Source organism: Colletes gigas, unplaced genomic scaffold (assembly GCF_013123115.1).
Source record: "Colletes gigas isolate AHSC1104 unplaced genomic scaffold, ASM1312311v1 Colletes_gigas_Sc00022, whole genome shotgun sequence".
In the NCBI taxonomy this organism is placed as follows: Eukaryota; Metazoa; Arthropoda; class Insecta; order Hymenoptera; family Colletidae; genus Colletes; species Colletes gigas.
This window is the reverse complement of record NW_025106651.1, coordinates 1,286,923-1,314,061: the sequence shown is the minus strand read 5'-3', so window position 1 is coordinate 1,314,061 and position 27,139 is coordinate 1,286,923. Positions and strand designations below refer to the sequence as shown.

General features: G+C 39.3%; 2 protein-coding genes across 2 annotated transcripts in view; both read right to left on the bottom strand.

Annotated features, from left to right (window-relative positions):
- Nucleotides 1–26,809, bottom strand: part of LOC122401202 (acetylcholine receptor subunit alpha-like 1) — a 234,824-nt gene extending 208,015 nt beyond the window's left edge. Inside the window, exon 1 of the mRNA XM_043403184.1 lies at nt 26,566–26,809. The gene's annotated coding sequence lies outside the window, so the exon portion shown is untranslated. The remainder of the gene's footprint in view (nt 1–26,565) is intronic.
- On the bottom strand, nt 7,604–8,146 carry LOC122401139. Its single transcript, XM_043403096.1, has one exon. The coding sequence runs from the start codon at nt 8,144–8,146 to the stop codon at nt 7,604–7,606; it is 543 nt and encodes a 180-aa protein (XP_043259031.1).
- Nucleotides 26,810–27,139: the final 330 nt, after the last annotated feature.

Genomic DNA, 27,139 nt, shown 5'->3' with positions numbered 1-27,139 from the left:
TGACTGGCGATGAAAAGTGGATATATTTCGAGAATCCTAAGCGTAAAAGATCATGGGTAACTCCACGCGAACCATCGACATCGACTGCAAGGCCAAATCGCTATAGGCGCAAAACAATGCTCTGTGTTTGGTGGGATCAGAAAGGTGTGATCTATTATGAGTTGCTAAAACCTGGCGAAACCGTAGATACTAAACGCTACCAACAACAAATGATCGATTTGAATCAAGCTTTGCGTGAAAAACGACCGGAAATCAAAAAAGGCAACACAAAATGATTTTACTTCATGATAATGCACCATCACATACAACAAAACTGGTCGAGGAAACGATTGAGGCGTTTAGTTGGAAAATACTTTCGCATGCGGCTTACTCACCAGACTTAGCTCCATCTGATTATTACTTATTTGCATCGATGGGGCACGCACTAGCTGAGCAGCACTTCACATCTTACGAAAATGTACGACAATGGCTCGATGACTGGATTGCCTCAAAAGAGAAACAGTTTTTTTGGCGTAGCATCCACAAATTGTCAGAGAGATGAGAAAAATGTATTGCTAGTGATGGGCAATACTTCGAATAAAGTATTTTTTACCATTTTTATACAATAAACGTGTATTTTCTATAGAAAAATTCCGGTTTCATATTTACATACCTGGTATAATATTAACCTCTTCCCGTACCATTTAGCCAGACCGATGCTAAGCTGCTTTGTAACAGAGGTTATAAGAATCGTGACCGACATTTGTGACGTACTGATAGGAACTAAAACTCAATCACGATCGTAATTTGCTGTCCTCGAGCCTGACTCGTGATGTTTACGTTTGGGCCAACCTTCTGTTCGGGAGCCTGGCTCGTGATATTCGTGTTTGGGCCAAAATCTTTGCCTCGAGTCAGACTCGTTAAAGTACGGGAAGGGATTAAAAGAATAGAATTAATACGTATCAATACAAAAATGTACAAAAGCAACAACAAATGATGGTCGATCGATGCTCGTGTGGGGTTTAATGAAAGTTGATATTACTGATTCAATTCATCGCATGTGTAAGCTATCACGGACTAATTCATAGATTTAAATTAATGAAAATAATAATAACAAAATATTCTGCCCGTGTAAATAAACATGTTGTAGATTGATATAGAATAATACGTTAAACACTGTAAACAAATGTCGTAGAATTGTAAGCAATCGTGTGAACTAAACTAGTCAATAAACTAGTCATGGAAGATTAGTTTGACGCGTGGAATATTGAATTCTATACGAAACATGCAAGATATTCGTAGAGTTTACGTTTTAAACGACTGCTCATTGGGCACAGGAGGCCAAGTTTGTTTTTAATGAAACTTCGAATCGAACGATCGAGACGATATTTTCAAATACGACCGTGCCTTCGAAAAGGTAGAATGGTCCTCGAAGGTTGGTTATCGAGCATCGAAGGCAGCGTAAACTTTCCTCAAGGACCTTTACACGAGCCTTAAAGTTTCGAGTGCCGAACACGCACGGAAGAACTGTTGTTCTTACTCCATTTTTAAACAGCCCAGAACAAAGTTGCCGTCTTAAACGGTTCCCTTCTTGTCTAGCCGTTCCCTGACGTCTCTCTGCATCGTCCTCGAAGCAGAAATCAGGTAAACGCCGAAATCTCGTGCAGTTTATTGGACGTTTCGTAGCGAAAATTAAAAGAAACAACGAAGAACGCGCAAACGCCCGCTCGAAACGTTCTTATTTACATTTTACGGTACGATGATCAAGCGGCGAGTTATCAGCGTTTGCCGTCGTTTCACGGGACAGTGATTTTTAAAGCGATGGAACATTATAAGCCGCGCGACGTTTTCCAACGTAAATTCCTATGCTTCGAATCGAAATCAAAGTAAACCAATTTCACTGACGTTGTTCCGTGTATTTTCAGAAGAAAATAGACCAAGCCACGAATTTTTCGCGGTACTTTGGACCGGAAAAAGTAGGTGACTGATGTTTTTCATAAAAAGAAACGGAAACACTACGACAACATACTTCTGAATGCTTTCTGTATCGAAAACCAGTGGCTTTACGGGGAAAATAAAAGAGCTGAAACAGTCGACGCCAAGATCATATGCACGGACCTTTCCGTTATGCATCGAATCTTTCTAAATATTTTTTAAAAGCTCATTCATATCTATGCATATCTTAATATCTAATCTCCTACATGTGTTCAGTTTATACTGTTACTCGAACAAAATTTTTTGCTCTCAACAAAATCGAGATTACGTATAAGCCAGTGACGTGAAACGATCATCATACTCATGATACAGTAAAATTCCAATTATCCGGCATACTCGGAACTGCGGTAATGCCGAAAAATCAAATATGCCCGATAATTGGACTATACCTACATGTGAAATGATTAAAACGAAGTATAGAAGTAGCACTTTATTGTTAATGGGATAGCAATAGGAGATGCACTGTGGTCGAAACTATAGGCACAGATAACAATAACGAGCAGAAAACTTTATTATAGAAGGTGAAATACATAATGATCCGCTCCGTTGTGTCTGGACGCGAACTCGCGACGATCTGAAGAACGCACGGCACGGTGCTCGTCTTAAGAACGGTTCGATTAACAATCGACGATCGCCCTAACCGAAAAGGGCGATTGCACGCCGTGTGCAAACCACGACGTGTGCAACGCTGAACCGTTAACGGATTCCGTCTCGTGATATACCACGAACGGTTTCCTGTGACAACACACTTACATCCAATGTATTCTTTCGACCCATTTTTCTGGGGCTCTAGATAGAAACATTTCTGGCTACACATTATATTTTTAGTAAAGAATTTTTTTCTCGAAAATGCATGAGATTTAGGGGATATGTGTATTCACCAAAAATGATTATAATTGGCCCCCGGAATCAGAATTAATTTTTCCAAAATGAGTTGAAAATTTTCAATTTCGCCAGAAAATATCAGCACCTATCCGAATTTTTTTCTCGACTCTGCGTAGGATTTTGAGGGTATGTGTGTTCGCCAAAAATGATTGTAATTGACCCCCACAACCGAAAATAATTTTTCCGGAACGATTTGAAAGTTTTTTTTTCGTCGAAAAATTTAGGCATCTGCCTCCTGTCGATTTTTCTTAAAACTTCCTTTTTGATTTTTAGTACTTTTGTTTGACGCTCTATGGAAAAGTTGTTCAATACTTTTTTGTAGGTACCCATGAGCTCTAGTTCAGAAAAAAATTTCATTGAAATATATTCACCATTGTAGCCGTTATGGCTGTTTGAAAATTGGACCATTTTTATGGGACTTTTCTCACTTTACGGGGTTAAGGAACAAATTTTTGAGTATTCTTAGGATTTCTACATATTCTACACGAAAATACGTGTTGTTTGCATTTTGAAAAATTAAAATCGCCCAATCCGTTCAGAAGTTATGATGTTTTAAACATAGGCATGAAATTTCAGGGAAACATGTCAATGCATGGTCAGACACAATATCTTCGGTAAAAAATTTTTTTCTCGAAAGTGCGTAGGATTTCGAGGGTATATGTGTTCACCAAAAATGATTGTAATTGACCTCCCTAACCGAAAATAATTTTTTCAGAACGATTTGAAAAAATTTTTTTTCACCGGAAAATTTCAGCTCCTACCACCTGTTGATTTTGCTTAAAAATTTTCTTTTTCATTTTTAATAAACACTGCAATGGCTAATCTAACAATACGATTTATTAATCAAAAATAAAATATATAAAATTGCTGCACTTTATTCGTCGACTGTTTAGTATTAACGTCACAGCTGGATGCATGCAGCTGTAACCTCTTTGTTTGTGTGAAATATAATTCGTAACTTATACCGAAAAATAGTCGGGATAAATATATCGGTTATTCGGAATGTTCGTGTCGGATAATTAGAACTCTACTATATTACGATTTTAACGAAAGAAACCAGTTCATGTTTAACATACCAATACGTCAACTGTTACAAACGGGTTGGATAAAATGTTATTGTTTCGTTCTCTCCTGGAGCGTAAGCAGTAATTTTAGAAAACAGTGCGTTAAATTTTCTGCGAAATTGAGGAATAAAATAAAAAATGTGACAAACCACGCGATTAGAGGTTCAATTCGCTCGATAAGCTGCTTGCCAGAATAGGATCGTTTCGTTGGAAAGTTATCGCCGACGAAATATCCGGGGTTACAGGAATTACGAGCGATGGCGTCGAATTCGCGTTCGCCATTAGCGTTAAAATCAGCGGCACGGCCGGAGGGAACGTTCCAATTTTCGAATTGTGATTTTCCGGGGGATCGTTCGACGTATTTCGTAGACGCGCCACCGGACTCCGCGATACGAACGAGCGTCGTCGAACTCGCCCCGGAATGGGCGAGAACACTCTGCCAAATTAAAAACTATGGCAACGGTCCAGCGCGGCTGGCACCGACGCGCCGCACACTTTCGTCTTCCTTTCTTGCATTTCGACCAGATTCAGCCGCGGACCGAATAATCCTCGCAGAAATGCCTGCCATTTTTCCGCCGCGTACGTTTCTGTCGCGCCAGCCATTTTACCCCGCGCGCCCCGTCGCGGAATGACGTATCTTCCGCCGGCGAGTACCTACGTCCTCGACGGTTTAAGCCCTTCATCCATTTCCGGGGCTCGATCGCGAGACTCCGACGCGTCGTTCTTTCTTGGGAAATTGCTTCCCCGGGCTGAAACGCGGAGATGCCATTCGCGTAAACTCTCTGCCAGCTTTTACCCTATAATGGAATGCAGTTTATAAACGTGTGTACGCCCGGCCTATTGCGCTCGACGCGTTTCGAATTCCCGTCTTCGTTTCTCGCATTGTGTCCGCGAACGTGGTCGATTCGTGATTTAAGAGCTCTTTCATCCGACAAATTAACTTTCTTCGTGTATATTTCTCGTGTATCCGGCACAGCTACCCCATTCGTTTGGATTCTTGTCGCGTCTATTTAATCCTTTTTCCTGCCCCGGCGTTCGGAGCTGGTTTCACTTTACTCCGGTATTAGAAAATCACATTAGAAATCATATTAGACGATCCTCCTTACTTCCTTTCCACGCTCTGAATGGTCAGACTTTCTTGCGGGCGAATCAACGCGCGTCGGAACGAGGACAAAGCGAAGAATTTAGTGTCAGAGTTCGACCCTTCAGAAGGAACCGAAATCATTGAAGGGGTTCTGATGAACTATAGAAACGAGCACTGGACGAATAGCTCTCTGTGTCTCTTGTTCATTCTTTGTCCCATTCATCGGTGTCCGTGAAAATCGTTAGACGTTTCACGAACCTTTCAACGTATCCTTATCGCTCATCGAAATGCATAACAATGCACGGTAAATTGCCGAAGTTCGTTACTTGTAAAAAAGAAAAAACGTGAACCGTCCTTCATGGTATTCCCTAATCAACCAATTTGTTTCGAACAGAATATTAATTCTAGTATTTATCGAGAACGGAATCGTGGAAAATTCTTCGACGTCCACCCAGTGTTCCCGATTTCCACGATTTTTCTCGACGAAGTCGCGCGAGTAAAGGTGGAAAAGGATTACGGAATACCTCCACGACTTCGTCCGCTTGATATGCACGCACGTTTTAATGGCGGCCGCATTCATATTCATCCTACCTTTCGGTTCGAACGAGCGCAACGGAAGCTCGAGTTTCTTTTTGATCGCGTACCGGCGCGGCGCTTCAAACACTTTTTCCTTCAATATTTCCCACGGTGCACGTCAGAACCGCGTCAATTTTCTGAAGTAATTGGCTAAGAAACAGAATAATTTCTTAACGCTTCGCTCAAAGGTTCCGTGGGACACATTTTCCTTTCGATAGAAAATTTACGTTTCCACGGAGTTACGGCTAAACAAATACACGAGAAGTGAAGAAATAATTATACTCGAAAAAGGACTGAAACTTTTGCATACGTAAGCCGCTGGGACAGCTGCAATTTCCAAATAATTTTCCTTGTAATTTTCAGAAAATCGTTGCTCGTAATGCTTAACGAATCGCCTGCTTTGCATACCGCGAACGAGCGCACGGGAGAAAACAGCACGCGCAATCGGGCTCGCGGAATCAGCATATCGCGTCGCGGCGCATAAAATGGAGCGCGCGCGACCGCAGAAAATACCGCGAATCGCGCGTCGACCGAATTACTTGTCCTCCCCCGCACCCCTCCCACTCTGAACCGTTTTATCGACGAAATCTGGATAAATGGTCCGCGTTTCGCGGCTTCGTTCGGGGGAAAAGTGAAAAACAACGTTCAGGGTAGACGGGACTCGTCATATTTTCGCGAAACTGAATTGCACGGAATCGAGCGGTGTTAATCGGATTTAATTCGACCAAGGTTTTAAATACACTCTCGGTCTGATCACCAAATAACACGCGATAAAAAGAAACGTAAACTTTCTTAAAATCTATACAGAGGATCATGTATCAAATTATACGTAAAACAGTCAGCGTTGCCATTCAAGACCGAAATGTATCTTTTTTCCACAAACGAGGGCATCTGCTGCTCGACAAAAACTGACCAAACTTGGAAATTTATCAATGAAAGTAAGTCATGCCACTGGGGCATCGTAAATACCCTAGCACTACCCGTCACTTCCCTAGAATTCTCTGCAGACGCGTTACCCGCCAGGATAATTCATAATTCACATCCGATTCGAACAAAGTTTTCCAACTAGTGCGATTTGCCTAATACACTGACGTTCTCCTTTCCACTGTAGTCTGGCTCTTCTCTACGACTCTTGGTTGTTCCGTTGTTCGCATCTCCGATCGTACGATATACAAGGTATCCCACCAAAAAGTGGCCACGCGAACCCTGGACTACTCTACCTCCAAAATTTAGTAATTCAGATTATAAAAATGTGAAAAAGTGATCGATGAAACTTGGAGTCCATGTGGAAACTCACGTGCCCTTGAGAATTATAACTAACTTAATTTAATTTTAACTTATACGATCACAAAAAAGACACAATCGTAAAAGTTAACTGGATAATCTGATAAGTATTTGTATTACTTTATTTCAACTTTGACCAGTACTGATAATATTTGTTCTTTGAATAAAAGAACTTACTTTTCATGTATTATGAAATGTATTCTTTTGATCGATGCTCTAAGCAAATACCTTTGCCTATATAACTATCAAAATTATCAACCTATCTATTTTGTATATACGAGGGCGGTCCGATGAGTACTTAGCCTACAAAAGAAAAACGAAAATTTTGGAAAAGTGGCGATTTATTTATCTACATAGTCTCCTTTCAGCTCGATACACTTGACCCAGCGATGCTCCAACTTCTTTAACCCGTCTGAAACATACGTTTTCTGGAGGTCTGCAAAGTAGGCCTCCGTGGCGGCGATAACCTCCTCATTCGACTCAAATTTCTGCCCGGCGAGTGACTTTTTCAAGTTTGGAAACAAAAAGAAGTCGCACGGGGCCAAATCTGGAGAATACGATGGATGGGGCAGCAGTTCGTAGCCTAATTCGACCAATTTGGCCTTGGCGACGGCGGAGGTGTGAGCCGGTGCGTGGTCATGGTGGAAGAGCACTTTTTTCTTCGCCAAATGGGGCCGCTTTTCCTGCAATTCGGCGTCGAATCGGCCCAATAATCCGGCATAGTAGAGCCCTGTGATCATTTGCCCTTGTCCAGGTAGCCGATGTAGATCACACCTTTTGAATTCCAAGAAACGGTGGCCATCACCTTTCCGGCCGATAGGACAGTCTTCGCCTTCTTCGGAGCACATTCGCCGGGTGAAGTCCACTGTTTCGACTGTTCCTTGGTCTCTGGTGTGTACCAGTGGATCCATGTTTCATCGACGGTCACGAAACGACGCAGAAACTCCTTCGGATTGCGCCTAAACAGCATCAAACACTGCTCTGAAGTGGTCTCACGGTTGCGCTTGTTGTCCGGAGTAAGCAAACGCGGCACCCATCGCGCCGACAGCTTTCTCATGCCCAATATTTCATGCAGGATATGACCCACGCAGTCTTTTGAGATGCCTACTGTCTCAGCTATCTCGCGCACCTTCAATCGGCGGTCTGCCAATACGAGATCGTGAATTTTTTTCACGTTATCCTCCGTGGTAGCCGTTTTCGGGGCACCTGGACGTGGATCATCAAAAACTGACGTGCGACCACGTTGAAACTCGTTAAACCAATTTTTGACGGTCGCCATCGAAGGAGAAGAGTCACCGTACACAGCATCCAAGCGCTCTTTGATTTCGCTGCGCGATTTCCCTTCCAAAAACAAGAATCGAATCACCGACCGATATTGCTCTTTTTTTCATTTTTCTAAAATACGCGGACACACCCGCTTCCACACGCGGTCAAAACAAAACTACGAGTCCGATTCGGCTGAAATTTTGACAGTAGCTGTCTACAAGAATGTACTATACGGTAGTAAATTTCTCTTGCGATCGTGGCGACCATCGGGTGGTGAGGCTAAGTACTTATCGGACCGCCCTCGTATGTAGATTTAACCCTGTATAACCATACGTGTCCAATTACCAACTAATTTAATCCTATTATGAATATGCATAAACGATCATTTTAAAAGAATAGTATGGCCTGCAACAACTATTTTACAATTTCTCGTTCTAGGTTCTGTACAGCAGGAGGTTTGTATTTATTAAAATTTGCCCCTCAGTGTGCATCTTTCCCCGTAGCTTAATTAAGCAAACACCTTTTCCTATTATTTAAAATTGCTAAGGCATTAAGGTGGCCTGCTTCTAACGGAGCGTCCCCTGTATATAAGAACGCACGTCTCTGCGGTTAATTCGGTCCCACTAGGAAACTTTTTAATTCCATTACTCGTTTCGCTGCTCTCGACGGTGGCTCGCTAGTATTCGCGTTCCTGTTGCAAGATGCGTTCTCGAGACGATCGAACGCGTCAGAAAACTGGGTACGCGATAATTGTTTCAACGACCTCGAGGGTTTGCACGAGTGCCTTAACACGCTTCAAAGAAACACACGTTACTACTACAACTCGATTAACCGTTGGTAAACGCTATTTATCCGACTATGAGATATTTCCGTGTTGCAGTCAGCTAATATAGTCTTCGAACTGCAATGGTATCGTTTGAATCGACCATTTATAAATGAAAATTAAAACGTCAAGTTTTGACCGAGTACAAGTCCTAGTCAGACGATGTATTTCTTTCGTTTATAAAATGAAATTATACATGCATATCAGTCATCCATAAATCGTCTATAGAAATAACAAAACAATAAGACTACAACTCGATTAACCATTCATAAACTCTATTTATCCGACTATGAGATATTTCCGTATTGCAGTCAGGTAATATACGAGGGTCGTTCAATATGTCCTTAGAAAATCTTAGAGCTGGTGCTCGTAGCATTGAAAATTTTTGTTTTTAGCAAGCATCATGACTCATTAAACAGCTGTCAAATTCTCAGTTATATCCACCACACGATTTCATTTTTATTGTCCATTGAAGCAAGAAAGTTTTGCTTATTTAAGCAAGCGTGAGTTTCGAGCGGTGATTAAACACTTGTATTTAAAAGGCTTAACACCGAAAGAGATCAAAGCTGAGTTGGATGAAGTTCATGGCACATCTGCTCCTGTGTTTGCAACTATTTACAATTGGGTAAATGAGTTCAAACTATGGCCGTACATCCACAAACGATGAACGTCGTTCGGGGCGTCCAGTGGAAGTGACTACTCCCGAAATAATTGACAAAATCCACGATATGGTTTTGAGTGATCAACGAATCAAAGTGCGCGAAATAGTTGAGGCCACAGGCATATCGCAAGGTACAGTGTTTTCAATTTTGTACGAAAAATTGAGTATGAAAAAAACCTTGGCAAGATGAGTGCCGCGTTTGCTCTCAGTGGCGAATAATCGCAATCGTGTGGTCGACTCTGAGGCTGTTTTGCCGCTTTTTTGTCACAATCCTGATGAATTTCTGCGTCGATAAATAGCTGTGGATGAAACGTGGATACACCACTACACTCCAGAGACAAAGGAATAGTCAAAACAGTGGGTTTTTGAAGGCGAAAGGGCTCCGAAGAAGACGGAGACGGTGAAATCGGCGGGCAAGGTGATGGCCACAGTTTTTTGGGATGCTCGCGAAATCATCTACACCGATTACTTGGAAAAAGGAAAAACAATAACTGGAGAGTATTATGCGTCGTTATTGCGCCGGTTGAGCGAAGAAATCAAGAAAACACATCGTTTTTATTTCTAAATTTTAAAAAATAGCTCGGCGGACAACGGTTCACGTCGAACGAGGAGGTCACCGCCCAAACAGATGCCTATTTGGCGACCTTTCGAAATCTTAATTTTTACGTGGCTTAAAAAAGTTAGAGAAACACTTGGAAAAGTGTAAAAGGAGATTATGTTGAAAAATAAAAAAAAATCTACCTAAAATAATTTGCTTTTCTATCTTTTTCTAAGGACTTATTGAACGACCCTCGTAGTCTTCGAACTGCAGTAGTATCGTTTGAATCGACCATTTATAAATGAAAATTGAAACGTCAAGTTTTGACCCTGTACGATCTATTTCTTTCGTTTATAAAATAAAATTATACATGCATATCCGTCATCCGTAAATCGTCTATGAAAATAAAATCGCTAAATTTATATACCGAAATGTCTTTATGTTATTAAATTCGTATACGAAAATCGTCCAAGTTCCCCATCGAGCAATCGCAATAATAATTTTAATTAATTCGATCGATCGTTCGCATCAAACTTGCTCGAGCGGCTCGAATTGGCTTACCGGATAGCAGAGTGTGAAATTTTCCCTCGAAAATGTTCGTCGCGTTCCTCGTAAATGAAGCGAATGAAGTTTGTTCACGAAGCAGCCGATACGTCGTTATTTATGCTATGTACACGCTGGTAATTTACGGATCCTGTAAAGGCAACTCTGCCTCGGTGGCTTCATAGTAACTTATAATTCAGAATTAAACAACGCGGAAAACACCTTTAGTTGGCCGCAGAATGTAACAGCGTGGCTCGAAAGTTGCTGCCACTTAAGTGTCACGAATTTATGTTCGACGAATGAATGAAAGTTCGCGCAAATAGCGGCGTACGCGCGGCCATTCTTTTACTCGTGACAATGGGGAATCGGATTCGAACTTGTAAATTCACAGAACGCGTCGTTTACTTCAGTCGATACGTTTCAACGTCGCGACGCGTTCCATCGAGTCCCTGAAGAAATCACCGTTCGAGATTATTTCGATGTATCGAGTTGGTCCATACGTTACAGGCACAATTAATTATAAAGTTATGATTAAATTCGTACAGCAAAATATGTTGGAAATGTTCGTTTTTATTAATCTGCAACTCCAAAATTATCGACCACATTTTCCACACTCCAAACGAGGAAAAACAAAAGCCATCAAAATCGAACACATGTTAGAACCACGCCCTGACCGCGCGAAAGATAACACATCTCGTGAATAATATACCGTATCGCCGTTTCGCACGGATTACGTGTAAAATAACGTAACGGGCGTATAAAATTGTCTCGCCACTTTGCAAACAGAATTTCCGCGTGCTCGGAAAGCAGGTCAAATCGAAAACGACAAAAGCAAACGAAATTTTGTCGATGCTGCAGCAGCCACGCCCAGATTGAAACGGCGCTGATTTTGACAACGATTGCGATAAACTGAACGACAACTCGATTTGTGTAACAACGTCGAGCGTTTCTCGCTGTTCGACGCCACTGCGTAGTTGAAAATCATAATTCGGAAATTATCGCGGCAAACGCTAAATGGCAACGTGACGGGGCACATTTTACGCGCGTAGACAGTAACGGTTCCATTGAAACGAAGAACCGGACATTCGTGACAGGAAATAAATAACAATCCTCGAGGTTCGCTCGACAAATTTCCCTCGAGCTTTCCTCAAAGGTTCTTACGTCCTGCGACAAAATCAATCTACGAGTTATTCAATAAGGACGCAAATGCAAGAAAAGTCACGGTTAACGTTAAAGCAACGCTAACGCGTCAGTTTTCCAGATCTAAAGATATCCCTGACGTTTGTTCGAATTACAGAATGAAATTCGATGGCGGTACTGTTATTTTACAGCATAATTAAAGTAGCATTATGTACAATTTCACAATTTCAAAATGAAGACATCAAGGAAATGGCAAGTATAAAATCTTGTATTTCAAATTTTCGTGAATTCTCCTGAACTATCTTCTTCAATATTTTAGGGATTCTGGATAATTATCAAATAGTGATTGCAAAAATCGATCGAACAGAAAAATTTGTAAAAGCGTGAATAACAAAATGCATGATGATGACCACATTCTAGGTATTCTATAGGAAGGAGATAATTCTATAGAGGAAGAGGCCTTTATATGGAACAATCAAAGCCATGCTATGCCCATAATGGATTGTTCTAGATACACTTGCTCGCGAATTTACGAGAGGATTATACAACCTGATAGTCAAAACGTTGTAATAAACTTTAATCGATATTAAAAAATTGCTCGACATTACCAAAGAAGATTTTTACCCCTATCCTGAATACTTAAAATATATAAAAGAAGTTTTAACTATTATTTAGACCTCGAACGAACAGAATTACGTATAATAACACGGACGTGCTATTATACGTAACAATTATAGCTCGTGCACGACATTGTTGCGCATCAGTAAATACTCCAACGTTATAAATAACTATGAATTGGTGTGATGAGTCAAATTTCGGGTATGTCTACGGATCAAAGCACTACATATAATTAGTAGTTAATATACATATAATACATGTATAATTTAACAAGGATATTTATATAAAGGTTGAAACTGGGAAACTTCCGCATACCACTTCCATTTTCAGTCCATTCTGCTACTATGTTCGACAATTACCTGTTAAAACACAGGTTCAGAATTGAACTCGTAATTCTATAATAAAGTGCTATTATTACATCAGTTATAATTACTGTTGCGTCCTACATAAAATTTTCGAAAAACGTTTCATTATGATAATTCCATCTCTGTAAGCTCGCAATTACGTCTCCTCGATTTCTAACCGGCGAATCGAACAACTTCCGCGGAGTTGCGACGTGTTCGCGTGCCCGAGCATCGCACTCTGTACCTCGATTACGTTCGAGTAAGAAAATGGAGCAGCACGGTGGGTGCGGTTCACTTGGTTACGTGGTGTAACACCACTACTTCACAGTGACCGACCAACTCGGTCGCTTTACCCAGTCGCTACCCTACGGGTTAAAAAAAAAGAAAAAAGAAAACCGATAAAAGTGTGCCTCGACTATTAATTATTGGAAGCCTCGCCTCGCGCCATTAAGTCGATGATTTTAGCTGCGCGCGATTAAACTTCTCTCTGGGTATTTCCTGATATCTCAAAGACCCCCGGAGTTCGACCTCGTTTGATCGACGACACGCGGCTGCAATCCGTCGCATTGTAACGACGTCTCTTAATCGGGACTTTGCGATTACAATGTTGAAATTATTCGCGTTATACGGTTGGAAACGAAAATATTGACGCAGAACGCTCGATAACGATAGTCAAGCACCGTATTATTTGCAAAGGACCGCGGCAGGAGCGAGTTCGTTCCCGATTCGCGTTTCGCGGTGTACCGTGGCTGAATCAGGTCTCCATTAATTTCAATCGCGCGATAGATTCGCGTTTAATCGCGCCTTTGTACCGCCGGATACGAGCACGCTAATTTTACACCCACATCATAGCGGAACGGTATCGCGCGTAGCCGTGTCCTGCTCGACTATTGTCGCGGTAATGTTTGTACAAAATGGTCCATAAATTGCTTTATCGCTTAAAAATTGAATAACGATTTTTTTTCTATTATGATACGTTAGTGGGGAAAATTCTAAAACGCCCATTAATGAGAGATACTAGAGGCCAAAATAAGACGAAAATCAAGGATGCTAATTTGTTAATTGAGGCTTCGTTAAAAAGTTATAGAAACATTTCCGGCCACACAGTATATTTACAGTATATTACAGTACGTAGGATTTCGGGGATATGAGTATTCACCAAAAATGATTGTAATTGATCCCCACAACAAAAAATAATTTCTCCAAAACAATTTGAATAAATTTTTTTTCGTTGAAAAATTTAGGCATCCCCTGTCGATTTTTCTTAAAAATTCGTTACTGATTTTTAGTAACTTTGTTTGTCGCTGTACGAAAATGTTGTCTGATACTTTTTTATAGATATCCATGAACACTACTTCAGAAACAAATTTCATTGAAATATATTCACTATTGCAGGAGTTATGGCCGTTTGAAAATTAGACCATTTTTATGGGGTTTTTGTCAATTTACGGGGTCAGGGAACAATTTTTCAATATTTTTGGAATTCCCACATATTCTCCTTTAAAATACGCGTTGTTTGCCTTTTTAAACATTAAAATCCTTCGATCCGTTCAGAAGTTATGATGTTTTAAAGAATTGCATTAAAATTCGAGCACAGATTTCTGGCCAGAATTATATTTTTGGTAAGGAATATTTTTCTCGAAACTGAGTAGAATTTCGGGGGTATGTCTATTGACCAAAAATGATTTTAATTGGCCCCTGCAACCAAAAATAATTTTTTTAGTACAATTTGAAATTTTTTAATTTCGTTGCTCAATTTCACTATTCGAATTTTTTTCTCGAAAGTACGTAGGATTTCGAGGGTATGTGTATTCACCAAAAACGACTGTAATTGACTGTAATTGAATTATTTGAAATTTTTTAATTTAATTTCTTAATAAGTTTTTAGCGAAGACTCAATCAACAAATTTATACTCTTGATTTTCGACTTATTTTAGCGTCTAGAATCTCGCATTAAAATTTTTCCCAGTGGTGGTCGAACACCCTGTATATACTAGAACATCAAAAACATACATTTAAATCTCAAAATAAGGCTTCTTCATACGAGACGTATTTTTCGAAAATGTGGAATTTGAGACTGTTTGAAACGTCCCATGTTTTTAATAATATTTTAATCGATACATTCAATTTAATTTTTAGTTTGAGTCGCGATGCCCATTAGTTCAACATTTTACTCTCCTTAAGGTAAAATATGATTTATTAGCATGATTATTATGGTGGGAAGACTGATAATCCCTATGAATTATGTGTTTTGTCCTAGTGAATTGTGATTGTAAAAGTTTGAGAAACACTGGTCCACCCAAAAGAGGGGAATTGCGTTTCCCGAGCACAAAGGGAAACTGATGGATATCGAACCCTCGTAAATCAATAAGCCGAATCTGTTCACGCAGGAAATTTCTATCAATTGTCACCAGATTCGCTTTACCTATGTATCATACTCGCAACTCGAACAGCGAAAATGAACGAACAAAAGCCCAATGCTATGAATACTAATTTCACAATTCCATCCTGCAGGAGGATCGAAAACGAGATTTTTAAACAATTTGCCGCGGGGAACTACGATTAAGGGACCAAATAAATGCAAAAGAATCGCGATCGTTTGATTAAACGTTTGATTAATCACAAAGACGATCTACGAATTCCTGAACATTATGGAATCACATTGTCTTCCTTTTTTAAACTGAATAACGTGTTTTCACATTTCCTCCGAGTTACAGGTCTTGTATAATGCAGTTTCCTATAATACGAAGTGTATCCTCCGTGTTATACGGAAGCATATTTTATAGAGGGTGATTCTAGTAACTGGGACAGGCTATAGCGAGGATAAAATAGAATCATAAAGGAAAATTTTGTACGATCGAATGACTTCTATTATCCTACTATACGACTCTTTCCCAAGCGCATCGGTACACTTGCAAAGTACGATTGTACTTTGTCGTAAATTCGATAACAATATGTCACACGAAATTAAAATCTAGTATTATTATAGAACGTTAGAGATACAAAAACAGAGTAAATGTTAGATGAAAACAGAGTATCATACCTCGTAGAAAATATTTAATAGAAGTTGCATATAGAATACATGATACTCATTCTGTGGACAAACGTTAAAACCTGGTATTTCACTTATTCATCAAATTTATAGTGAGCTGTGTTAAAAAATGTGCTCTTCCGTGTGCATTTTGATTATATTTAGAGAATATTAAAATTTTGATGATTGTTCAACATTTGTCAACAAATAAAATATCACTGGAAGCGACTATAATTTAAATAAATTTTTGTAGTCAATTGGGGGAGGACTCGAACCCCTGCACCCCCCAGTATTTCATTGACTTTTTGATCAAATAAACCACAGTATAAAGACACCAAGGATGTATTCGTCAATTTCCTTGTGATCTCAGAGTTTCTGAAAATGCAGGTAGCACGCGAAATATTCGAAGACGGTTAAAAATCAGCGTAAATTCCGAACGGGTTGGCCAGTCGTAGCAGGCCGCGGGCCACGAATCGATCTGTTTTTCTCTCCTCGTCTCTACCCTTCACGTGCTTGGTTCAATTTTTATTCCGCGGTTTCCAGCCAGTAACCTGATTAAACGCTCCATATAATTTAACGTTGGTTACCGCTTCGCAAAATAACTCCACTCCCAATCGGGTGTTAAAACGTAGGAACGAAAGTTGACAAGTATCCATCCAACTCGAACGTCAGAGATCCGACTTTATAAACTCGTTCGTTTTTGCCTTTACACTTGTCAAGCGACGATTCGTTAGAAATTAAATTTTTTACAGCCGTGATTATCAACCGAGAAATTAATTTCGCCGGCAGCTTTAAAATTGTTTCAAAGCGAAACCATATATTCGAGTATAACTGTTAGCTCGAAAGTGTGGGGAAGTGGGTAACAAAATGTTTTGACTGTACAGGAGAACGTTCGAACGCCTATTAAAGCGTAGTGAATTCCTAACATAAAATATGAAATACCTCGTAAAGTATTATATTTTCAATGGTCATATTGAACCAGTTTAGTAGCACTTTTATCCGCGGAATGGCGAGAAAATCGATTTATGTCAACGTAAGCGTGGGTCCATTTAACGAACAAGTGCGTGTGCAAATTTCACTCGCACCATTGCGCGAATACAACAGATCGTACGATGAAAAGACAGTCCCTCTATCGAAGGTAATTTTAATATCGTGAAATACATTTTGTATTAAATCCAAGACTATACAGGGTGCGCAGGAAACCCTGCGCCAAATATAAACGGCACGTAGCGCTGCGGACCGATGTGACCAGGCGGTGTTTCCGACGAGTCTCGAAAAATTACCCGATGATATACTACCGTTTCTTCGCGTACGTGTTCTCTTAAGCGCCAGTTAACCGAATGTAACGTTGCTGTGGCAATCGAAGGGACTTCATTCTGCGGACCAACGTGACCGGGGCCAATTCCTCGATGACAACTTTTTCTAATCGCGAACAGAACGCTGATTCGACGATTGAAACGAACGCTGAACATTTCTAACGTCAGCTAAAAACGCGAAATTTAGGAAGGAGAAAACATATTGATCCGTGTCGCTTGAAATGCAATCTGAAATAATTATGTACATAATAGAATCTTTTTGATCGTCAGATTAACATTACTCTATGGAGACTACCCTTTAAAATGAAAATTGACGAACAAAAAGACATATAATGTACAATATAATGTTAATAATATGCAGACTGTACGGCCACCCCTAGGAAAAATTCTAATGAGAGATTCTAGACGCCAAAATAAAACGAAAATCAAAGATACTAATATGTTGATTGAGCCTTCGTTAAAAAGTTACGGAAACATTTCCGGCCACACAGTATATTTTCGGTAAAGAATTTTTTTCTCGAAAATACGTAGGATTTCAGAGGTATGTGTATTCACCAAAAATTATTGTAACTGACCCCCGCAACCGAAAATAATTGTTCCAGAAAGATTAGAATTTTTTTTCCGCCGGAAAATTTCAGCGCCTACCCCCAGTCGATTTTTCTTAAAAATTTGTTTTTCATTTTTAATAAATTTGTTTGATGCACTACGGAAAAGTTGTTTAGTACTTTTTTGTAGGTACCCATGAGCTCTACTTCCTCCCAAAATTTCATTGAAATATGTTCACTATTGCGGGAGTTATAGTCGTTTGAAATCTCGACCATGTTTATGGGGTTTTTCTAACTTTACGACGTTAAGAAACAACTTTTCTAATATTCTTAGAATTTCTACATACTCTTGACTAAAATACGCGTTGTTTGCCTTTTGAAACATTAAAATCGTCCAATCCGTTCAGGAGTTATAATGTTTTGAACATACGCATAAAATTTCAGAGAAACATGTCAGTGTATGGTCAGACATTATATTTTCGGTAATGAATTTTTTTCTTGAAACTACGTAGGATTTCGGTGGTAAGTTTATTCACCAAAAATAATTGTAATTGCCCCGCGTAACCGAAAATAATTTTTCCGTAAATGATTTCAAACTTTTTAATTTAATTTTTTAATAACTTTTTAACGTAGACTCAATCAACAAATTGATATTCTTGATTTTTGTCTTATTTTGACCTCTAGAATCTCTCATTACAATTTCTCCCAGGGGTGACCGAACACCCTGTATAGTGCACATTAATGCAGAGTCGAAGCTATCTCGATAATCGATGGTTGTACAAGAATGTTTTATTCTAAATTTCGATTTATTTATGCACGAAGAATCTCGCGGTAGGATTACTGAGGCACCATGTGCACTCTGGCATTAATATCCGAGCGATAAAACACAGAAACTTTAAAGCGTGTAAAATCATGGAAAACGCGACAAGCGAAAGAAAGTTTGAGACACGGTTCAGCAGACCCAGACATTAATTCGAATGTAAATTTCGACCCTGCATAACCGTTCCGGGTGAATCATAAATTTGAATAATATCAATATATCCCGGTCACTAAATTACGATCACGTCAAATCTAGGCGAGACGATTGACTGACTATGACAGTTCTCTCGATCCTAATAGGGTTTCTTACGAGAATACTTCACATTTTATGGGACATCGAAAAAGTTACTATTTTTAATAAGTAGAAAAACAGAAGCAATTACTTTTGGATTAACGGATGAAATGTTTAAGGAACGAGTTCTGTCAAAAACGAAACGACCGGTGTTCAGAATAATAAACAACTTCGCCGGAGATGTGTGATAACACTGGCCTCTGAAAAACTCGATATTTCGTTGGAAAAATTGAATCGTAACACGGTAGGATAGAGTGCTTTAATCAAGGATTCGGCGATAAAATGACATCGAATCGAGACCGGTTCCGGAAGTGCCACAGCGTCAGCAGGTTTTGACCGTTCGCTCTCGCATTTCCATGAAGACCTGAGTTCGCTCGACGCGCCGGAAGCGTCAGGCTTTATCCGGAAGCGACTCGGTGACGACGAAACGTCCTCCCAAATCGTCGATGGAAAACTTTGGACTCTTTTCCACACTTAACCCAGTGGCGGGAAAAAAACACGCCAATGATTCTCCGTATAAAATATTCTGGCTAAACCGAGTAAAAATCGGCTTTCGCGATAATCGAATCGACCTTAAGCGGATAATATAAATTGCTTGTAACGTACCAAAACCAAATAAAAATGTGCAAGGTGATAAAATAAGAGTCTAGTATTTTATAAGCTTGGAGTACCTATCTGGAGAAGTAAACAATTATATCAATGCAGTATTAACCAATAATGAATCTGTATTGAGAGTCACAATTTTGTCAAACACGAAGTCTAAAATAGATCCGAGAAATCAAAAAAAAAAAAAATTCCGGCCTCTGCACATATACTAACGCATTGTTATTCAAAATATCGAACGGCAGGATGAATTATTGGATTATAGAATTAATCCCGTTCATAACTGAAATAAATAAATACCAATCGGCGGCGTAAATCTTCCGACGAGCAGCGTTAACGATCGATGGTAGAAAAATTCGAGTAGAGAATTTTATAGGAATTGCAACACCAGAAAAAACAATAATGCGACGCGGGAGTTTGTTATTTTTGGAAACGGGAGGAGCGTTTTCCAAAGGTTCGAATTAGGTCCTCGAAAGGACAATCGCGTCGAGCATTAACGAGTAAAGCGCGAATTATCTGCTGTAAACATCGTTATTACCGCGATTTAGAACAATGTTCCAGGAAACGCGAACGAACGAGGAATTAAAATGCATCTACAGAACTATAAGCGAGTTAATTATGCGCGAATCAGCATTTACGACGCAACACACGGTTGAATTTCCGACATAAAGTGCGGTTTGCGTTGCGGGTGTACGCTCGACCCACAGCGGTCGTCAATGGCCTGAAGAAAAATACCCCTTCGCGAGTTTCTCGCCAATTCAAATATCTCTGACGAGGAGCACGCAAATTGTAAATTACGCGTGAAACTGGAACGAAAATAAAAAATGATAAATTATCGAAACAAATTACCTTGGTGTTGACAAAAGATAATTGTGCAACGATATGAGTCGACAGACATATTGGGTGTGGCTGAAACAATCGCGTGTCACGAAACAGAAAATGTTGGAAACATCTTTACAAGAAGTTTACATATTCTCCGTAAGTAAAGATATCTTCAACATTTCCTGTTTCGTCTCACGTAATTGTTTCACCCACGTCCAATATATCTGTTACCTCATCCGTCTTGTTGACTCTCATTCTCGCAAGCAAATGATTTAATTATTTCATTGGTTACAATATTATAAAATTAAGTTACCGGATATTACCATTATAAATTATGAATAAAAGCAAGACCGGAGTTTAGAAGAAAAATAATGAAAGTGGTTCACAAGAAATTAGTATTTAAACTTGAGCAGAAAAAACTTATTATTAAACGTAGACATCGACAAAAAAAGTCTAGAAGGAATATTGAATTTAATTAGCTCGAAGATAAGTGAACAATTTGTTTGTTCGTTAAACTTTTTATAAAGAAAGATGACGTCAGTCAATTTTCTACAAGCTTCCGGTGCTTGTATATAACGTCAATTAAGAATACGATCATAATTATTCTCTGACACATTACACGGCACTAGGGTATATTCAGCTCAAGGTTATTGACTCTACACTAAGTATCGTGTACATGTAAATCAGATTAGAGCGTTTAAGCTACGGATTTACTGCTAATTTCGAGGAATAATCTCAAATTATCAACGTACTGCAATGCACTTAGACAGGAAAAATTGCATACTTAGACCATTAATAAAGATATGAAAATGTAATGGCCCCGGGATGAAATCCCTCGCGAAACGCTCGAAGGGGCACTAAAATTATCGTGATCTCTGTTTATCCTTACCGTTGTTTATTTTACGCCTCGTGTATACCGTCCCTTGCACGTTTCCATTTGTTGAAAATGTTCGTGGGCTCGCGACATGTTCGTAGAAATGCGCGGAAAAATTTGGCGACGATGATTTCTCGCTTAGAAATTTTAGTTCGTGCGTTCCATTTGGATGTTTGTAAACTACAAAGTATCGATAAAATATCGGATGAACGAGAGAGCCGTGCCGAGAGTAAAGGGTATGCTGGGGAAAAACAGAGCAAAGGGGTGTGGGAGGAAGGAGAGAAGAGGGAGAGAGAAACTAGAGGACTACGCCCAGGACCACGGCACCCCTTGAAAGCACTCCGACGTTTCCGCGCGATTCCATAGGAGCTTTCGGATGGCTTTTCCCGGTAAAAGTTCAGGGAAAGAAGCAATTTATTCGTCGCCCTGAGTAAAGACGCACTCGTAGCAAGAAAAAACATTTCCACTCTGTATTTAACAGGATTTCACGTCGGCCGATCGCTCCTTCCTATCTCGAATTGATTTCCTTCCATCGAGAGTTCGAACAAAATTGAAATTAATAAGAGGACGGATCAAATCGACGATACAGTTTATCGTAACGGTATCGATGACTCTTGTCCGACTCAAGATGATTCGACGAGGGAGGGCCCGTAAATGAAATCAATCAATTTCCGGTCCCCAACGAGATGCGATAATAAGGATCCGTAAACCATCATCTCTCGGGGGAACTAAATCAAACTGTTGAATTTTCTTCGTACAGCGTATTATCATTTCTCAGAAAATGAAGTTAAACTTCTTATATACACAAATTAACTTCGCTACGGTTTGAGAAAATATCATAAGAATCGATTTTTTTAAACCATCAGATGAGAATATCTTCTTAAATGACCAAAAGACTTACAACAGTTTCTTTAAAGTAGGAATTCGAAAGAACCATTCTAACCATCAATACAGTAATTAATTCTACTCTGAAATTATTGTTCTAGCTTTGAAGAATTGGTCTTATTCTATACTGTTCCTAAATTTTGTTATTTAAGCGACCCTATTGAAAGAAATCTGGAGCTGTTTGACTGGAATATCTGGGTGGAAACATTGAATTGCATTCTGTCCCTATCTAACACCCGAGAAACAAAGCATTCAACGTACCTCGAACCCTACGGTCATTGTACAGCGTGGCCTTTGATTGACCTTGAACGACCCATATAATATGGATCGTTGAATTTACCGTTGTATAAACCACTCACCTATATGGTTCCATTTAAAGAGAATGCAGGTGACCTTGAGATTTCTAAAGCGTATTAACCCGGAGCAAAACCGTAATAACCACGATATGTCAACCTCGAAACAGAGTCAGTTTTATGTAAAACATGCTTTCGAATAACCAGTAGTTTCAGAGACAATTATGCTAATGTTTCTTCGGAAATAAGTTTCTAAATTCATTATTGACTCAGATATTTTACAATTAGAACAATATTTTTTCTTCACTGAGTTTTAATTTTGGATACTGAATATATTTTGGAAACTAATATACTTTTAATATTATAAGTTTACGTGTAACTACACACATTTATTTTTCCTAATAGTCCCTCTGTTTTCAATTTTTCTCTGACATCTCCAGCATCTTCTTTAGTTTTATCATTCCTTTATATACCAAATAAGACCCAAAATCGAATTATGAATTTTGCACAAAATTGGCGTTTCACAAACTCTTGCACATAATTTTGGCATTGGTGAATATCAAAATCCCCAGAAAATTCAATTATGAAAAATCAACTATTCTTTGGAAAATTCGAAAAATTTGTTCAAAGCTAATAACTGTCCTTCGAAAGAGTACCTCGTCAAAGTTAAACGAAAAGAACCGCTCGACATTTTTCTCTGTATTTTCCAAGAGCAAAGGGCAAGTATTAGCAGGCAGTTTTAACGTCGAACACTAATTGAACAACAGAGGTTTTTGATTCCAAACAAACAGCTGACACTCCTTTTTGCTACCGTCGAAGAGTTCCTTTTTTTTCTTGCTTTGGTCCCGGCTTAAAGTTCCGAAAGCTTTTAAGATTCGCGTTACAAAAGCGATCGCGCGCGTGGCATAGGTAGCAAGGAAGCTCTGAAAGACCCTCGGAAGACGACGAAGAATGCATTTATATTTGTCTGTCAAACGGGAGAACCTGCGTTTCAGAGTTTCGTCCGGTCCAAAGTCGACGGAAAAGAATTTAATTAGACGCTTTTGTTTCGCCCGACGAGGGAAACGCGCGATGGCGTCAACGCCCTTAAAATTACACGCTTCACCAAGCTAATTGAATTATTTCACACGCGTGTTCGGAACATATCGCCTCTCGTAGGATTGGCGAAAATTCCTGGCGTTATGTTTTTTTTTTTTTCGTTTCATTAAATACAACGTGAAATCCAGGGCATTTCGTTATTTGATTAACAGTGACATTTGTAGATATTAATTATACTTTAAATAATAATTATTAACAGTGACATTTTTAAATATTAGTTATGCTGCTTGCTTTGCGACGCACTGCCCACGCAACGACACGACAGAAGGGGACTGATAACAAGCTAAAAATGATGCACGAGTCGGCCTTAATATTCGATACACGTATTACTAACGCGCAGCCATGCTTTGAATGTTTAATCTAATTTTATTTCTCTTCTGTTCCACAATACATTGTCCACAAACTTTTTTTTAAACTTCATTTTTATACATTTTCAACACACATACCACTAAGTTGGACCATTGTTATTTTCTCAGGGGCATCTTAATACTGTATGTTAAAACTGATAATAGAATTGAAGTTACGTTAAAAGACTGTGTGAGACGTAGATTGTAAATTGTAGAAGAAAAGTAAAGAATTAGGTTGCTGTGCATATGGAATCTCGTATCTTTTAATAGAGTTTCTATCGAAATATCTATTCACCAGACACTTAATATCGCAAACAATACTGTAGATCTAGTTATGCTCATGGACCTAATGATAGAGGAGGTACTGCAGGGAGAAAGAAAGATCAATCTTGGATGGAATTGCGAGTCGTATTGGGCGAGACAATTAGTCGACAGTGTCCACATTCCCCTCATTCCAGGATCGATCACTTTTCTTCCTACGATGCTCAGATTATTCGCTGCTATATCTGTACATTTCTATAAATACAAAGCAAGAGACAGCAGGATGTCTGATTGTTCCAACTACTATATGAGGTTAAATATCTCTTCATAAATATTAATGTATCGCTCAACACACTGTTTTTATTTATGGTAACGATATAAAATGTATGCAATACAATGTTGATAACTTTGTACGCTAAAAAAACAAATATAACAGGAAGTAAACACTAGGAACATTCGCGTACCATGATTGAACGAGTTATTGGGATCTTTTTTATAAATGAAACAAATTGCAAGAAATTTCTTCAGTTGAATGATTGCTTTGAAGCAGAAACATTAAATGAAGCTACTGCCTGAACATATAAAGGAAACTATTATTTCTCTATGTGACAAAGAATAATCACTGCGAGAAATTGCAAAAAAATACCAAGTTCGTCATACAATAGCTACAAAAATTGGAAAAATGTGAGGACGTGCAAGATCATCGACTAAAAATTGAAGACTGCAATTCATTTCTTATCGTAAGGCACATTAAATTATCAGGAAATCGGGTTACGAGCCAGCGATTGAACGATTCGTCGTTCTTTAAAATGAATAGGCTTAAAAACTAATGGAAAGAAGAGGAAACCAACCCTTTTTAACGACATTGTTAACTCAAGAAAACGATTGCTTAATAACTATAAAAAAAATGAGGATTGTTAATAATTGGAAACGAGTTAGACGATGTAATAAGATCAAAATAAATCATTTTGGATCTAATGGAAAATGGGAGCTGATAGGGGGAAAGAAATCACCTACTAGAAGCTAAACAAACAGTGAAATTCAGAGGAATAATTTCAGTTACTTTATATGCAAGATGTAGATACGTTAATTAAACAAATATGTTCGTAAATGAAATTGTATCATCGTTTTCTTAATACTTGGCACTATTTTAAAAAGACAAAAACATCAAAATTTGATATAAAATTAACGTTTACAGTAATATTTCTTCATTGAAAATGTTTGTTATGATAAAGATTGCATCCTATACCAAATTGCTTAAAATTCTTTACATATCCTTACTATAAATAAAAATAATATGTTACGATTTCTACTTTATGTACATTCATTTTGTACTTTTTACTAGCGCCATTTGCAGCTAGTATTCCAAAGTTTGTTTTTATTCATCCCCTACGCTCTTAGCTCGATATATTTCAAAAAGCACTCGTTCTAATTCCGACTCCCCCTGTGAGTTCAAAAAACTTGAAGTATTATCATCTCGTTACGAGATTAGCATCGCGTGTTTACACTTTTACTCATCACTTTATGTACGTCGTTGCATCGATCAAAGTCTCGTAAGCCTCTACACGAGTCGTGTTATATTAAGTCAGCCGGAATGTTCACAGCGTTTTTCAAAATGTGACAAATTAAATATAATCTGAAGTTTATATGACACGTATACACATATACACATATTATTAAACGAAAAATAATCCACATCACATGTAACGAGAAAGATCAAAATAAGTTGAAGATCTCAAAAATCATCGTATTTGATAATTTCATAAAAGAGGAATAATCGTTACGTTATCTGGCAGAAGACAATTTAACGAATCATAAAGAGGGCATTAAAGAGGATACCAATGAACTCGACACGTTTGGAATATTCGTGCAAAAATGAGTACAGCTCTGAGTGTCAACAAACATTGGTTTAGAATTCAATTGTTGACGAATTACGAGGTGTGCATTGTAAGGCTCGAGTGTCTCCTTTAGTAACTTTTGAATATGTTACTACGTCAGTCTCTCTGTCAAAAGTAAAAAAATAACTCGACACACTTAAACGTATACAAACTTGAATACGTCAAAACATTGACAGAAATTATGTCATAACCTACATGGGGGACACTTGATTATTTTTCATTGTAACTGTTGTTTACTAGATTTATATTTGGTAACACTTATTTCAATGAGTGCTACACGTATCCAAAGTTTAAACCATGAATTTCAGCACACTTAGCCAAAAGTAAACTCTTAAAGCTGAAACCTATTGCACTTTTCAAAAATTTTTAGTCAAGGCTTAGATTATATGGAAGCCTCATAGATCACGATTTAATCCATTTTTAGATTAAAGATTAAAGACCACGATACACAAGCATCAGGAAACAGGATCTCGATAGTTCATCATTCCGGCATATTTCAACGGACGATCGAGATTAGGCGTATCGGACCCAAGGTTCGAGCGACCTTTAAAAGCACGTTAAGAATCACTGTAAACAATCCTGAGGAAGCAATAATAGAGTGCGAAGGTTGAAACTCCGTAGAAGAAAGAAGTATTCCATACGCGTATCAACCTAAGATGAAAACATAGAAAGTGGACTCACGTTGCTCTGCCGGCGGGTGGGCACATTGCCCGCGGGCGTCGATGAGGAGTAACGGTGAAGGACGAGCTACCGTATCCCGGGCGTCCTGTGTAGCGAGCACGAGGACTTGGTGCGCCGTGCCGATTTACCCGCAGCAGTCCCCAGTCCTCCTCGCGTATACGTGGCGCGCCCGCACATATCCCCCACGTACTCGGCGTCGTCGTGGTCGTAGTGGCCGCCGCCGTGACCGTGGTCGCGTCTAAGACAGTCGTCGTCGTAATCGTCGCGCGTCAAAACCGTAGACGTAACCGTTGCGGTCGCCGTGGTGGTCGTTGGCCAGCAGTCACCGCTTGAATCCGGTACACCAAGACGCGTGCGGACACCCGAGCCTCGCAGTCAGCCGACAGCCGACCGCAGTGCGGGTACGCGGCTATCGAAACGAGAAACCCAGCAACCAACGAACCGGCCGGCCGGCAGCAGTGGACCTATCCCGTGAACACGATGAATCGGTAGACGGCGCACCAACACACCAACACCCACAGCAGACGCAGCACCACCGACAGATACGAGACGATAGCCCCGTGAAGAGATCCGG

What these genes read in the sequence shown, in the direction of transcription:
- LOC122401139 (XM_043403096.1), bottom strand. Translation starts at nt 8,146, where the DNA reads ATGGCGACCGTCAAAAATTGGTTTAACGAGTTTCAACGTGGTCGCACG.